The sequence below is a fragment of the Ylistrum balloti genome, unplaced genomic scaffold, assembly GCF_031769215.1.
Source record: "Ylistrum balloti isolate Yb309-2 unplaced genomic scaffold, AGI_CSIRO_Ybal_v1 Utg369712, whole genome shotgun sequence".
NCBI lineage: Eukaryota > Metazoa > Mollusca > Bivalvia > Pectinida > Pectinidae > Ylistrum > Ylistrum balloti.
This window is the reverse complement of record NW_026781937.1, coordinates 767,178-780,844: the sequence shown is the minus strand read 5'-3', so window position 1 is coordinate 780,844 and position 13,667 is coordinate 767,178. Positions and strand designations below refer to the sequence as shown.

General features: G+C 35.6%; 1 protein-coding gene across 1 annotated transcript; it reads right to left on the bottom strand.

The window, feature by feature from the left end:
• Positions 1–8,385: 8,385 nt before the first annotated feature.
• LOC132565306 (collagen alpha-1(I) chain-like) lies at positions 8,386–12,683 on the bottom strand. The gene is made up of 2 exons (XM_060229944.1): positions 12,578–12,683; positions 8,386–8,714 (listed from the first exon to the last, which is right to left on the bottom strand). Exons 1-2 carry the CDS (start codon positions 12,681–12,683, stop codon positions 8,386–8,388), a joined length of 435 nt encoding a protein of 144 aa, XP_060085927.1.
• Positions 12,684–13,667: the final 984 nt, after the last annotated feature.

Sequence of the window (13,667 nt, the reverse complement as noted above, 5' to 3'; positions counted from 1 at the left end):
TCATATAGACAAAGGAAAAATTACCAGGAGTCACGAAACAACACGACGTGTTCCGAACTAGTTAGCATTATTTGATTCATCGACAAAAGTATAATTATGTTTTCAAATGAGAATCAGGTTTATAAAAACTTTACAGATAGACATACTTGTGTTTAATGAACACATCTAAACTGTATCTTTATATCGTGTAAGAAAATGAAATATTTTATTTAGATATCATGATGTCGACGCTAAACTTTCTTCTTAACTAATCTGCGTCGCCAACATCTCTGTGTTGTACGTGAATACCTGTCCTCTGTCGACATCTGTTTCGGATATCTATTACTTGCAACAAGTCCTTGAATATAAAATCAAATGCGACATGTAAAATTCTGTAGTTTGGGAAAGCAAGGTTGATACCATCTAGAAATGGAAACTGGGGGAAATCATCCGGATGGAAAGTTATCTCTGTTAGAGGTGTTGACATACGTGATGGTTAAGATAAGCGGCTGATTTAGAACAATTCTAGATTTGTTGTGTTTTGATTTCCATTCTTGTTGGTATGTAAGATGAACCAGGTCAATTCATTTCCTGCTGTTTAGTTTTATCATCAATATATCAGAATGTCAAAAATTAAAGATTTGACATGACTTTGTGACCTTCTTTGATAAATTCAGCTTCGTATGAAGATATAAAAGTCAGCCTTGACAGGGGCACGGTTTTCTTCAATAGTTTGCCAATAGATATTTTACCACCAAACCAGTCAAAGATATTTTCAATATGGAACCAACAATTCATACGAATTCATCCTCAACCTATATTTATAAAATCTTCGCTTTAGACGCACTTCTCAACCGTTTCTACATATGGACAGAGAAAGCCACCATGATCAGAGAATAATGGTGCTCATCTAGGTTAGAATTGGATTTAGCATTGTAAACAGTGGAGAAATCAAATATTCTTTCAGAATATTGTTTTAAGGAATGGATATTGAACGTTAGTCAAATTATCTTTGGTGTTATTTTAAACTCTACATTCCTCGAATCCTACTTCAGGAATAAAAATACATTCTATAACCAGAAGTATAAAGACACTATGATCCATGTCACGATCGTGTGTATCCTTACTTGTTATTTCCGTGTTTTGTGGTATTTCCGTGTTTTGTGTCGCGTTAAGTATGGTAGTGTGGCGCTCGCGGGTGTCCGTAGAGTGGACAGGTGAGTTGGCACTGGAGGACGCACGAGTAGGAGCCATGACTGGGCTCTATCGGGCCGTGTCGCCGATGTAATATATTATACAGGATTCTAATACGGTCACAGAATTTATACAGACTGTGGTAAGTATTGTCGTTAGTATTTGTATCTTGGTAACTTTCTATTTTGTGTTTATTTGTCTATATACATTTGGAATGTTAGTCAGGCATTGTAAGATTGTGCGGTCGTGCGTAACGAAATGTATAGGATTGCTGTATCTGTTTGTATTTGTTTTATACTTATCATTTAAATTGTACTTCCAAATACACATAGAGGCAGTTGGTAGTTATATGTATTTGGAAGGTATCTAGGTTATTTTATGTATGTAAATAACTTTCTATAGTTGAGGTGCTAATGGAACTTGATTGTATGGAAGCCCATTAGGATCAGCGTTTTAAGTTGTTGGAATTCTTGTCAGCACGAAACCAGAGCACTTTCATAGGTTAGGAAATTGTAAATTCTTACGATATTGTTCAGTTTCTATGGCCAAAATATGATTAATGTGGATGAGATTGAATTTGTTTTGTTAGAATAATAATGTGGAGAAAGTTCATAAATTTATACTTTGAAATAATTTCCTAAAGTTTGTGGCAATGTTGACCGTGTCTATTGAGAGTGTTTGCTTCTATGTAGCATTCTAATGCGGATCAGATGATGGAGAAAGCTGCGTCGTCATACAGGGCCAGACGATTAGCATTGACACAGACGCAATGCATATGTTGAGGTGGACCTGCAGCACCTAAGTCTACCTGTTGAACCCAGGGCTTTATACCCAGATTTCAGCCTTGTGTTATTGGCTGTGCTGACAGACTTTTACCGGTGGTCTGTATTGTCTCCGTGTGAAACGGAATTGCAAGTGAACCTTGAGACTGTGATGTTATTGCTACATCTCATTCAGTGGAGGCGGTGTTTAGCGGCCGGGCCCATGTGAATTGACTTAACGGTTGTGTGGAAGTGGTGTGAAAGTTGTGTGGGTGATATAATTCTACCTTGTAAATAATATCTATTATGTGGTTTTGATTTTGTGTACATAAACTTTGAATTGTTAAGTTGTGTCTGTTGTCTTCTTTTCCTATCAAAGACTTCCTCACCAATCCCACGTTACAGAACCAAAAGTATAAAGACACTATGATACTAGAACCAGAATTAAAAGACACTATGATCCCAGAGCCAGAGGTAAAAAACATTATGATGCTATAACCAGAAGTATAAAGACACTATGATACTAGAACCAGAATTAAAAGACACTATGATCCCAGAGCCAGAGGTAAAAAACATTATGATGCTATAACCAGAAGTATAAAGACACTATGATACTAGAACCAGAATTAAAAGACACTATGATCCCAGAACCAGAAGTATAAAGACACTATGATCCCAGAACCAGAAGTAAAAAGACACCATGATTCCAGAACCAGAAGAAAAAAAGACAATATGATACTAGAACCAGAAGTATATACTAGTAGACACTATGACCCCAGAACCAGAAGAAAAAAAGACAATATGATACTATAACCAGAAGTATAAAGACACTATGATACTAGAACCAGAAGTATAAAGACACTATGATTCTATAACCAGAAGTATAAAGACACTACGATACTAGAACCAGAAGTATAAAGACACTATGATTCTATAACCAGAAGTATAAAGACACTATGACCCCAGAACCAGAAGTATAAAGACACTATGATTCTATAACCAGAAGTATAAAGACACTATGATCGCAGAACCAGAAGTAAAAAGACACTATGATATTAGAATCATAATTAAAAAGACACTATGATGGTAGAATCAGTATTAAAAGACACTATGATTCTATAACCAGAAGTATAAAGACACTATGACCCCAGAACCAGAAGTATAAAGACACTATGATTCTATAACCAGAAGTATAAAGACACTATGATCGCAGAACCAGAAGTAAAAAGACACTATGATATTAAAATCATAATTAAAAAGACACTATGATGGTAGTTCAGTATTAAAAGACACTATGATTCTATAACCAGAAGTATAAAGACACTATGATTCTATAACCAGAAGTATAAAGACACTACTATACTAGAACCAGAAGTATAAAGACACTATGATTCTATAACCAGAAGTATAAAGACACTACGATACTAGAACCAGAAGTATAAAGACACTATGATTCTATAACCAGAGGTGAAAAAACACTATGATATTATAACCAGAAGTATACAGACACTATGATACTAGAACCAGAAGTATAAAGACAACATGACCCCAGAACCAGAAGAAAAAAGACAATATGATACTATAACCAGAAGTATAAAGACACTATGATCCCAAAATCAGAAGTAAAAAGACACTATGATATTAGTATCAGAATTAAGAAGACACTATGATAGTAGAATCAGTATTAAAAGACACTATGATACTAGCATCAGACGCTATGATACTAGCACCAGCCGCTATGATACTAGCATCAGCCACTATGATACTAGCATCAGACACTATGATACTAGCATCAGACACTATGATACTAGAACCAGAAGCAAAAAGACAATATGATACCTGAATCGGAGTTAAAGAAACTATGATGCTAGAACCAGACACTATGATATATGCACTAGACCATTGTAGACACTATGCTACTACCATCAATACGATAATTTTCAGTGGGAAAAAGAGAACTACTGCTGGGATTTTTTGTGTGGAGGGAGGAAATCAAATATACGTTATATTAACATTGTCCTGGAATATGATAATGTTTAGTTGATACCTATTTTCGGTATCTCCATTTCGCCTATTTCAACTGAAATAATAACCATGAATTTCAACTAGCAATATCAACACACTTGTGTATTTCCATTTAAAACAATATAAATATACTGTATCTTTGGGTGATTTTTTCTTTCATATCATAATCTTAATATATTGCAACTGATTATTGTGATGTTTTTCTATCATATGAACGTTAAAGCCCAACACACAATATACAACGATAGGATCCCCTTCAACATAGTGTATTGACAATTTCCTCTCTCCTCGCAACGGTCCCTTAGTCACCTTTTTCTGCTTGTTTGTCCAAACGTCTCGCATGATTTCTTCAAATCTCCTTTTCAATCCTCACAATGTTTTACCAACAAAATTCCTCTATTTATTACTTTCATTACTTATAAAATTTTCAATGCAGTAGATATATGGTAGGCATTTCCTTATTCCTAATAATATCGGTGATGTTGACTAAAGATGAATGAAACGTGTACAGATGACAGCAAATCAGACGTTTAAAATTGTACTGTGTTGAAATGTTCTCTCCTTGTTTTGTTTTCAAGTCTCACATACAAATACAGTATTTTTCTCTTTTTGTATAACGATTTTCATATATTTCATCTCACAATGTTCGTGTATTATATTTCACTAGATGGGTACCTAGTTATGAATCCCTAACAAGTTGATAACAAACCGATCTCTACCTCAAAGTTGTCATTATTTTGTTTTTCTGGTCAAGGTATAGATGTATTAGTCCCAGAACAACGAGGTAATTAATTACTTCACTGAAGCAAGCATTTGTCAGAATAAATGCCATCTTGTTTGATTTATTTGATGTAGTTTGCATTCTTATGTACATTTAGGAATGTCTCCGTTGCGTATGAGAAATGTAAGCACGTGGTATGTTGGTACGGTTTTCTTATAACAGTAAACTGAGCTGACGCCATCAGTATTAATAGCACTTTTCAAAGAAATTCTCCAGCCATATTATACTGACAAAGGAGCTTGTTTTTGAGATTTATGTTGAACATATAGTAGAGAATAGTAACTTCCATTTAAAAGACTTTGGTATAAGGGCAAGAATTCGCTAATGAAATTTTAGAGTCAAAGTAGTTTATCCAATAAAAAACAAACAAAATCATGTAAGTATGGAGAATAAACATTGTTTATATATTAAAGTTGGTTTATTTTTATCGTCATATGAAAAAAACAAATTGATCTAACTGATTAAATAACAAGGAAGCAGCACAAGTTGTACGCCGCCAGTGGATAAATTACAGGCAAAAAGTGTGACATTTCTGCAGAAACTCCGAGTCGTATTTATTAAATGCCTGAAGAATTGTGGTGCTGTAAAAGTTGTTAATCAACTGCAAAATGATCGGTCTATCGATAAATACACTTGTTTTATGCAGGATTTGATTAATGCTGCAAAAAAATAGGATTGAAAATAAACCAATGTGGGAACTTTTAGCGTCAACAAACGTTACGTGCACGTTTCCCTCAGTAAATGTTTGGAAACGCATTATCGACACGGCATTTGCAAATTTACGAAGTGTCAACACAAGGTACGATATGATTGTCGTAATTTTCATCAATCAAATGGAGTTCGGAAAATATATCAGGTAATAAATATAATTAATTTTCGTGTCCAAACTACCCTAAAAATACCCCCTCTCTTTGGAACAGTTGTATTTCTGTAACAGATCGCGTAACGATAATGTTTTTTGCGACATTTCGACCCGCTCCCAGTAACGTTAACACGTGACTATGCAGTTTTCCAAAATAGCGTCTATCGGTGTAGAGGAACTCAAGGAGACAACGGAATCTGGTAATTTTGATCACGTATTGAAGCGTTACGCACACATTCGGAGTAAAATATGATCTTTGATAATGTTGTGTGATTTTTTCTTTGTATTTTTCAACAACAAAAAAAAAAAAAAAAACCCAGTAGATCTAGTATTTGAAACAGGTTTGACCTCACGATAGCGATTTTTTGGTGGGAACGATTTCCGTACGTATCCTTGAACCGAAAATAAATAGTTGCACGTTTTTGGTGTCAATGTTACATGCGACTACTTAAACGATATTATATTTGAGATATGTGGGAGTATAATCATAATTTACATACAGATCGTGTATTGGGGGGCTTTTTATATGTTTTAATAGCATTTCTGGAATGCTTTATGATTCATATTTTTTGTGTCCATGTTACATGCAACATATATGTAACTACTTTATTACTGAAATGAAAAGGTTGCAAAAATATTGATAGAACTTTCTTTATACGACAATAACACAATGAAAAAATGACTTTTCTTGTTTACCAAGAACATAATTCTAATGATATCTGTCTCTTAATAATTGCATGTAACATTGACAAAGCAATAAGAGGAAACCTGTTTTTATAGAATTTTTTAAATACATGATAAATTTGAAAAATGCAATTTTTTAAGTCGAGATGATGGACAATGTTTTGAGATAAACAAACCTAATACTAAACTTTAAACTGGTCAAAGAACCACCAATCTCAGTTTGGGAATAGTGTCAATGCTACATGCTCTAAATTCATTAATTCTCTTTTTTCTTAACTGAAGTAAGATTCAAAATGATTTTTTTTGTTACACATAGAAAGACACCATTTACAGTTATACTTCAAACAAAATTTGTAGGCTTATGAATATTTCTGTTTTTTCTTGCAGTGTCACACTTAGGGTTACATTAGCTAATTTTTGCCCATATCCCAACCTTAGATCAGAACTCATTGCCTTCCTATGTATAGGGAAAGCAAGCGATTGTTAAAAAGAAGGAAGAAAATGCGAAAATCCCACATGTTGCAACGTGTATAGCTTTGGACATATTAGTTTAACAACGATAAATGATCATATGAATATGATATAACATATAGCATGCCTCTGTATTTTTATCGGCCTTAGCCATAAACCAATCCTGAAGAGAGAAATCCTGTTGTGCTTGCGGGGTGTCTATTTATAGTAAATAATTTGTGAAGTAAAAATGCCTGCACTAAACGATTGACAACGCGACTTCAAAATTGAACAAAAGACAGAGGACAAAATGTATTTTTAATTGTTTATAGTTTGAAAGCCTTGGCCATGTCAGTGGCTACCTTTTAGTACCTATTTACGAGTCTGACGAAATTGTTTTGTAATGAGCTGTTAAAACAGAATTTGAAAATGTTTCTATTTAAGAAATAGAATTGGACGAAATCTAGGATGACATTTACGAGGTTTGGACACTCGTTCAAGTAAATACTTCTACCAATAGACCAACACAGTCTGTCTCTAAAACATGACTTTAACATCAATATTCATATTTATTAGACATTCTTTTTAAAGGTTCTTCGTAATATAACTAATAGACATTGACTGGTAAAGTGGGGGGTCTGAAACTCATCACGGATGAAGTGAGAAGAATTAACCGTAACTAGGGCGAATCTCCTCATAATATTACGAATTAATATATCACAGATGAAGTGAGAAAAATTAACCGTAACTAGGATGAATCTCCTCATAATATTACGAATTAATATCTCAAAGATGAAGTGAGAAAAATTAACCGTAACTAGGGTGAATCTCCTCATAATATTACCAATTAATATCTCAAAGATGAAGTGAGAAAAATTAACCGTAACTAGGGTGAATCTCCTCATAATATTACGAATTAATATCTCAAAGATGAAGTGAGAAAAATTAACCGTAACTAGGGCGAATCTCCTCATAATATTACGAATTAATATCTCAAAGATGAAGTGAGAAAAATTAACCGTAACTAGGGCGAATCTCCTCATAATATTACCAATTAATATCTCACAGATGAAGTGAGAAAAATTAACCGTAACTAGGGCGAATCTCCTCAAAATGTTACGAATTGATATGTCACAGATGAAATGAGAATTCTAGCCCTTACTTGAGGGATGTTTCTTTTTAAAATGTATCTGCTGGTATAAATTATCGGCGGGATGTTTTAATTTTGGTTGAATTCTTTATAAATTATGAAATATAACTTCATATTGAATATCTGTTTGAACGTTACAATTCTAAAGCCTTAAATATTTCTTTCTTTCCAATTCTCCAATATAACATTTGATTACGTAAATGGATATGCATATACAAATGTGAATGGCGATTTTTAATTGGAATATCTTGAATAAGAACATAATGAGTAGATTCCTGGATGCGTAAGTTAATTTACTGCAAAAAAGCAGATATATATAGAATTCATAGCGGTTCAGACCTACATTTGACTAATTAAACATAAAACAATACTCAATAGTGTAATCTTGTAATTTAATTAATAATGTGTTTCCATGCAACAAATCGCATACCATTAAACGCAAAAGATGGAAACGCACTGTCATTTCTGGCCACAGAAAGCTGTAACAAGAAGAAAGCTGTTATCCGGTTGGACCTGTGACACCGGTAGCACCTGTGGCACCGGTAGCACCTGTGGCACCGGTAGCACCTGTGGCACCGGTAACACCTGTGGCACCGGCAACACCTGAGGCACCGGTAGCACCTGTAGCTCCGGTAGCACCTGTGACACCGGTAGCACCTGCTGGACCGGTAACCCCTGGCCCGGTAGCACCTGTTGGACCGGTAGCACCAGTGACTCCTGTAGCACCAGTGGGGCCAGTAGGACCAGTTACTCCAGTAACACCGGTACTTCCTGGCGGACCAGGGGGACCCTCGAGTATATCAGTTCCAAAGATCACAGCAATAACCGCTGAAAATGATAAAACGTATTACAATAATTTTCCAGTCGTAAATATCCTTGGTATCAGGTGTCAGATTCAGGTACTGCGAAAAGATAAACAAGTTGTAAACGAACATGACATTCACTGTAACATTCTAATGTACGACTGTACATCCTAACACGACCGTCACCGTAACGTTCTCATGTCCGACTTAAAAAAAACCCTGACACGACCATCACTGTACCGTTCTTCGTTCCGTCTGTACACCCTAACAAGACCATGACTGTAACGTTCTCCGGTCAGATTGTACACCCTAACACGACAATTATCATAACGTTCTTCTTTCCGTCATTACACCCTAACACGACATTCATCATAACGTTCTTCTTTCCGTCAGTACACCCTAACACGACATTCATCATAACGTTCTTCTTTCCGTCAGTACACCCTAACACGACAATCATCATAACGTTCTTCCTTTCGTCTGTACACCCTAACACAACCGTCACTGTAACGTTCTCCAGTCCGTCTGTACACCCTAACACAACCATCACCGTAACGTTCACCAGTCCGACTGTACACCTTACACAGCCAACACCGTAACGTTCTCCTGTCCGACTGTACACCCGAACACAACCGTCACTGTAACGTTCTTCTTTCCGTCTGTACACCCAAACACAACCAACACTGTAACGTTCTCCTGTCCTACTGTACACCCAAACACGACCGTCACTGTAACGTTCTCCAGTCCGTCTGTACACCCTAACACGACATTCATCATAACGTTCTTCTTTCCGTCATTACACCCTAACACGACATTCATCATAACGTTCTTCTTTCCGTCATTACACCCTAACACGACATTCATCATAACGTTCTTCTTTCCGTCAGTACACCCTAACACGACATTCATCATAACGTTCTTCTTTCCGTCAGTACACCCTAACACGACAATCATCATAACGTTCTTCCTTTCGTCTGTACACCCTAACACAACCGTCACTGTAACGTTCTCCAGTCCGTCTGTACACCCTAACACAACCATCACCGTAACGTTCACCAGTCCGACTGTACACCTTACACAGCCAACACCGTAACGTTCTCCTGTCCGACTGTACACCCGAACACAACCGTCACTGTAACGTTCTTCTTTCCGTCTGTACACCCAAACACAACCAACACTGTAACGTTCTCCAGTCCGACTGTACACCCAAATACGACCGTCACCGTAACGTTCACCACTCCGACTGTACACCCAAACACGACCGTCACTGTAACGTTTTCCTGTCCTACTGTAAACCCAAATACGACCGTCACCGTAACGTTCTCCAGTCCGTCTGTACACCCAAACACGACAATCACCGTAACGTTCTCCTGTCCTACTGTATACCCAAATACGACCGTCACCGTAACGTTCTCCAGTCCGTCTGTACACCCAAACACGACAATCACCGTAACGTTCACCAGTCCGACTGTACACCCAAACACGACCGTCACTGTAACGTTCTCCAGTCCGACTGTACACCCTAACACGACAGCCATCATCGAATCAAAACTCGTCTATCAATAGCACATTGTGGTTGTCTCCTGCTTCATGACACGCGCAATTTTGTGATATCGAAGCAAAACAGAACGGATAACTGGACATCGTGGGCGGTATGTGGTCTCTGGCAATCTGTTCTGTTAGGTTCTGGAAGTGATACGTCTAAGTCCTAGAATTGTTTTAGTAGTCAATAAAGAGAGCTGAAACTGATTATGCAAATGCGACGTTTGTTTGTGGGTATCTTGTCGATTTGACGTCATACGCGCACGCCCTGTTCGTGGGTGCCCCCGTACCTTGTTCGTTTGCTGATAATGCCTCTACAAAGCATTCGTCGTATTGATGGTCGGTCATTTTTCTAAGATAGCCTAGACCCTAGCATGCCAATGGCGCATAAACATTCATTTTCGACCATATATTGAATGTTTCTGGCAATGTCTGATAGATTACTTCTCATAAACAAAATAATTTTGAGTGTTCTTTATGTATGCATTGCCTGTGCTTTAATCATGATATCAAACTGGGCTGACCATTCTGATTTCTTTTATTATGTTTTTAAAGTATGCTGTTTTCATTTAAGTTTAACAATAATGTTATTACGTAGACCAAATAATTGATCCTAAAGGTACATACTGACGAGTTTTCATAATTTCTTATTTAAGTCTAAAATTATTTATTATAATGATTTTGTATATAGTCCGCTGGACTCTAGTCACACTAACGACAGCGAGAACTGGTCCGTCCCCCTTTACCTTATCTGGTTAATATGAGTGTTTTTAGAGATGATCATACATTCCAGGAATGTTCTGCAAACAGATAACAATGTGAGACTCTGTTGTGGCGTGTAAATGATGTACAATTTCAAAACAAATACAGAATTTCTACCAAGATGCCCCATAAGCTACAATCATAAAGCTGTGTCATTCTTCTATTGGACTGTGACGATAAGAAGCGACACTGTTAATACTGGACACTGGAGAAATGCAGTTTAAAAAAACAGATTGAAATGTGCACTAAAATAGCAATAAATCATTTCCCCTTCATATGAGATTGTATGAAACCAAGTCTTTTCCATATGAAATGAAAACAAATTGGAGTTACCTTTTATTACATATTTCAGAAAAGTGACTTTTTTACAGTTTTAAACGAAAAATATAGATGACAAAATTCAAACGAAGGCAACTATTCTGTTGCCCTGTATCAAATTCATGACCCAAACTCCTTATCCTGTATCGTGATACTACCATCGATATCTAACATACGCAACCATTGAAAAACTCTCCGGTGAATATTTCATTAGAGACATCAACAAAGAAATATTAAGTGTAAACAATTGACGAAATGAGAGTGACAGAAAATTATAAATAATACAATTTGAACAAAAATTGATATCCGTGAATCACCTTTATACACTGAAAATTTCTTGAAATAAAAAATTGGTTTCACAAACTTTGGCAGCAAAGATATTATTTCAAACGGAATTATTTTTAAAACGTAAACATGTTAAAACTAATCCAAATAATATCGCCATTGCAAGGTTTGTATAGGCATAACGGTAACGTTTTTATTAATGTAGTTCTTACCTGTACTAGATTCACCTGTTCATACCTATGTAGTTACAATGTACTCACCTTTTTTAGATTTACCTGTTCATACTTATGTAGTAACACTGTACTAACCTTTACTAGGTTTACCTGTCCATACTTATGTAGTTACAATGTACTAACCTTTACTAGGTTTATCTGTTCCTACTTATGTAGTTACAATGTACCCACCTTTTTTAGATTTACCTGTTCATACTTATGTAGTAACACTGTACTAGCCTTTACTAGGTTTACCTGTCCATACTTATGTAGTTACAATGTACTAACCTTTACTAGGTTTATCTGTTCCTACTTATGTAGTTACAATGTACTCACCTTTTTTAGATTTACCTGTTCATACTTATGTAGTAACACTGTACTAGCCTTTACTAGGTTTACCTGTCCATACTTATGTAGTTACAATGTACTAACCTTTACTAGGTTTTCCTGTCCATACTTATGTAGTTACAATGTACTTAACACGTATTTTGATACGGACTATAGTTGTTCGTTCATTTCCTTATAAACACAGGATCAGTACTCGGGCATTACTATTGTTGTTGACACCAATAATCCTTTGTTCAGTCAAACTTGATGACTTTTCTATGTCCATAACTAAGTAGGAAATTGTTTACATAAGCTTTGAGCTTTCGCCAAGTCCTCTTCTTGGTATTTCAATTTTTGTAATACTATTTTAATGTTGAAACTTGGATAGAATATTGTTTACTCTGAACTAGATGAATAAAATAACAATGAAAACGTTGTATACCTGCAAAGATCGCTAAGAGAGCGAACAGTGGACTATTGATTAATGGGGTAGCTGCTCCAAATCCGAGGCCAAAGGCTCCTGCCGGAATAACTCCTGTATCCGCCATGTCTAAAAAGAAGTTCGATTATCAATGAAAATGCGATATAATCTTGTTCAGAAGTTTTCAATGGCATGGAAAATGGTTTTTTTTTTTTTTTTTTTCGTTTTAGTATTGAAAGAGACATTTTTGGAGTGAACAGATTCAAAATACAAATATTCCAAATGAGCCTTCAATAGCAAAACAATGTATTTACACAAATTAAAAGTTAGATCGAAATATACTCTATCCAATGATAATTCAATGATATTTATGATATTGTAAGATATTGTTTAAATTGCTAAAGTAATATCATTTTTAATTTCCCGTGGTTTCAAAATTATGACGTGTATATGTAAATTTGTTAACGTTTGGTATCTCTAGAATGTTTCATTTAAACAGGATATCTTGTATGTAGCACCAAAGTAACATGTTCATGTCTGATTTGCAATGGAGTCAGTTAATAAAATTATTAATTCAGATCCTACATCCAATAATTGCTGTCCGAAATCATCTCGGATCTGTTTTTGTACAGCTGTAAACCTTTATTGAAGAGAAATGTACTAGAGTTAGGAATTAAAGTTTAGTTCTGTCATTAATAAAGAAAGAGCAATGACGTTATCGTTGAACGTATCAAACAAATATATCCCTGTCATGTTTTCGATGCAAACGTAATTTCAAACTCATGGAATTGGAACAATAACAAACAAATAAATTTTTAAAACACAAATATTTAGTATGAAATATTTTGGAGAATGGTTCATGATCCGTGTTTCAAAGTGTATACTTACCTAAACGCTGCTAAGGGTTCGGTGTACAAATACACGACACTTGGACATCTGGGAGCCTATTTATATGAGCATTAAAAAACCGCAAATATTGCCCAGCGGTATTCATTCAGCCAATCATTTTCTATGTAACCATCGCGTGTGTTTTAATGTTTCGTAGACCACTCCTTTCATCATAAATCTGACTCAGCTGACGAATATCGTGGACTGAATTTTTTTTTTTTTT

What these genes read in the sequence shown, in the direction of transcription:
- LOC132565306 (XM_060229944.1), bottom strand. Translation starts at nt 12,683, where the DNA reads ATGGCGGATACAGGAGTTATTCCGGCAGGAGCCTTTGGCCTCGGATTT. An exon ending in TCTCTTAGCGATCTTTGCAG is followed by an intron (nt 8,715 to 12,577) that starts GTATACAACGTT and finishes TATCATTTTCAG; the next exon opens with CGGTTATTGCTGTGATCTTT.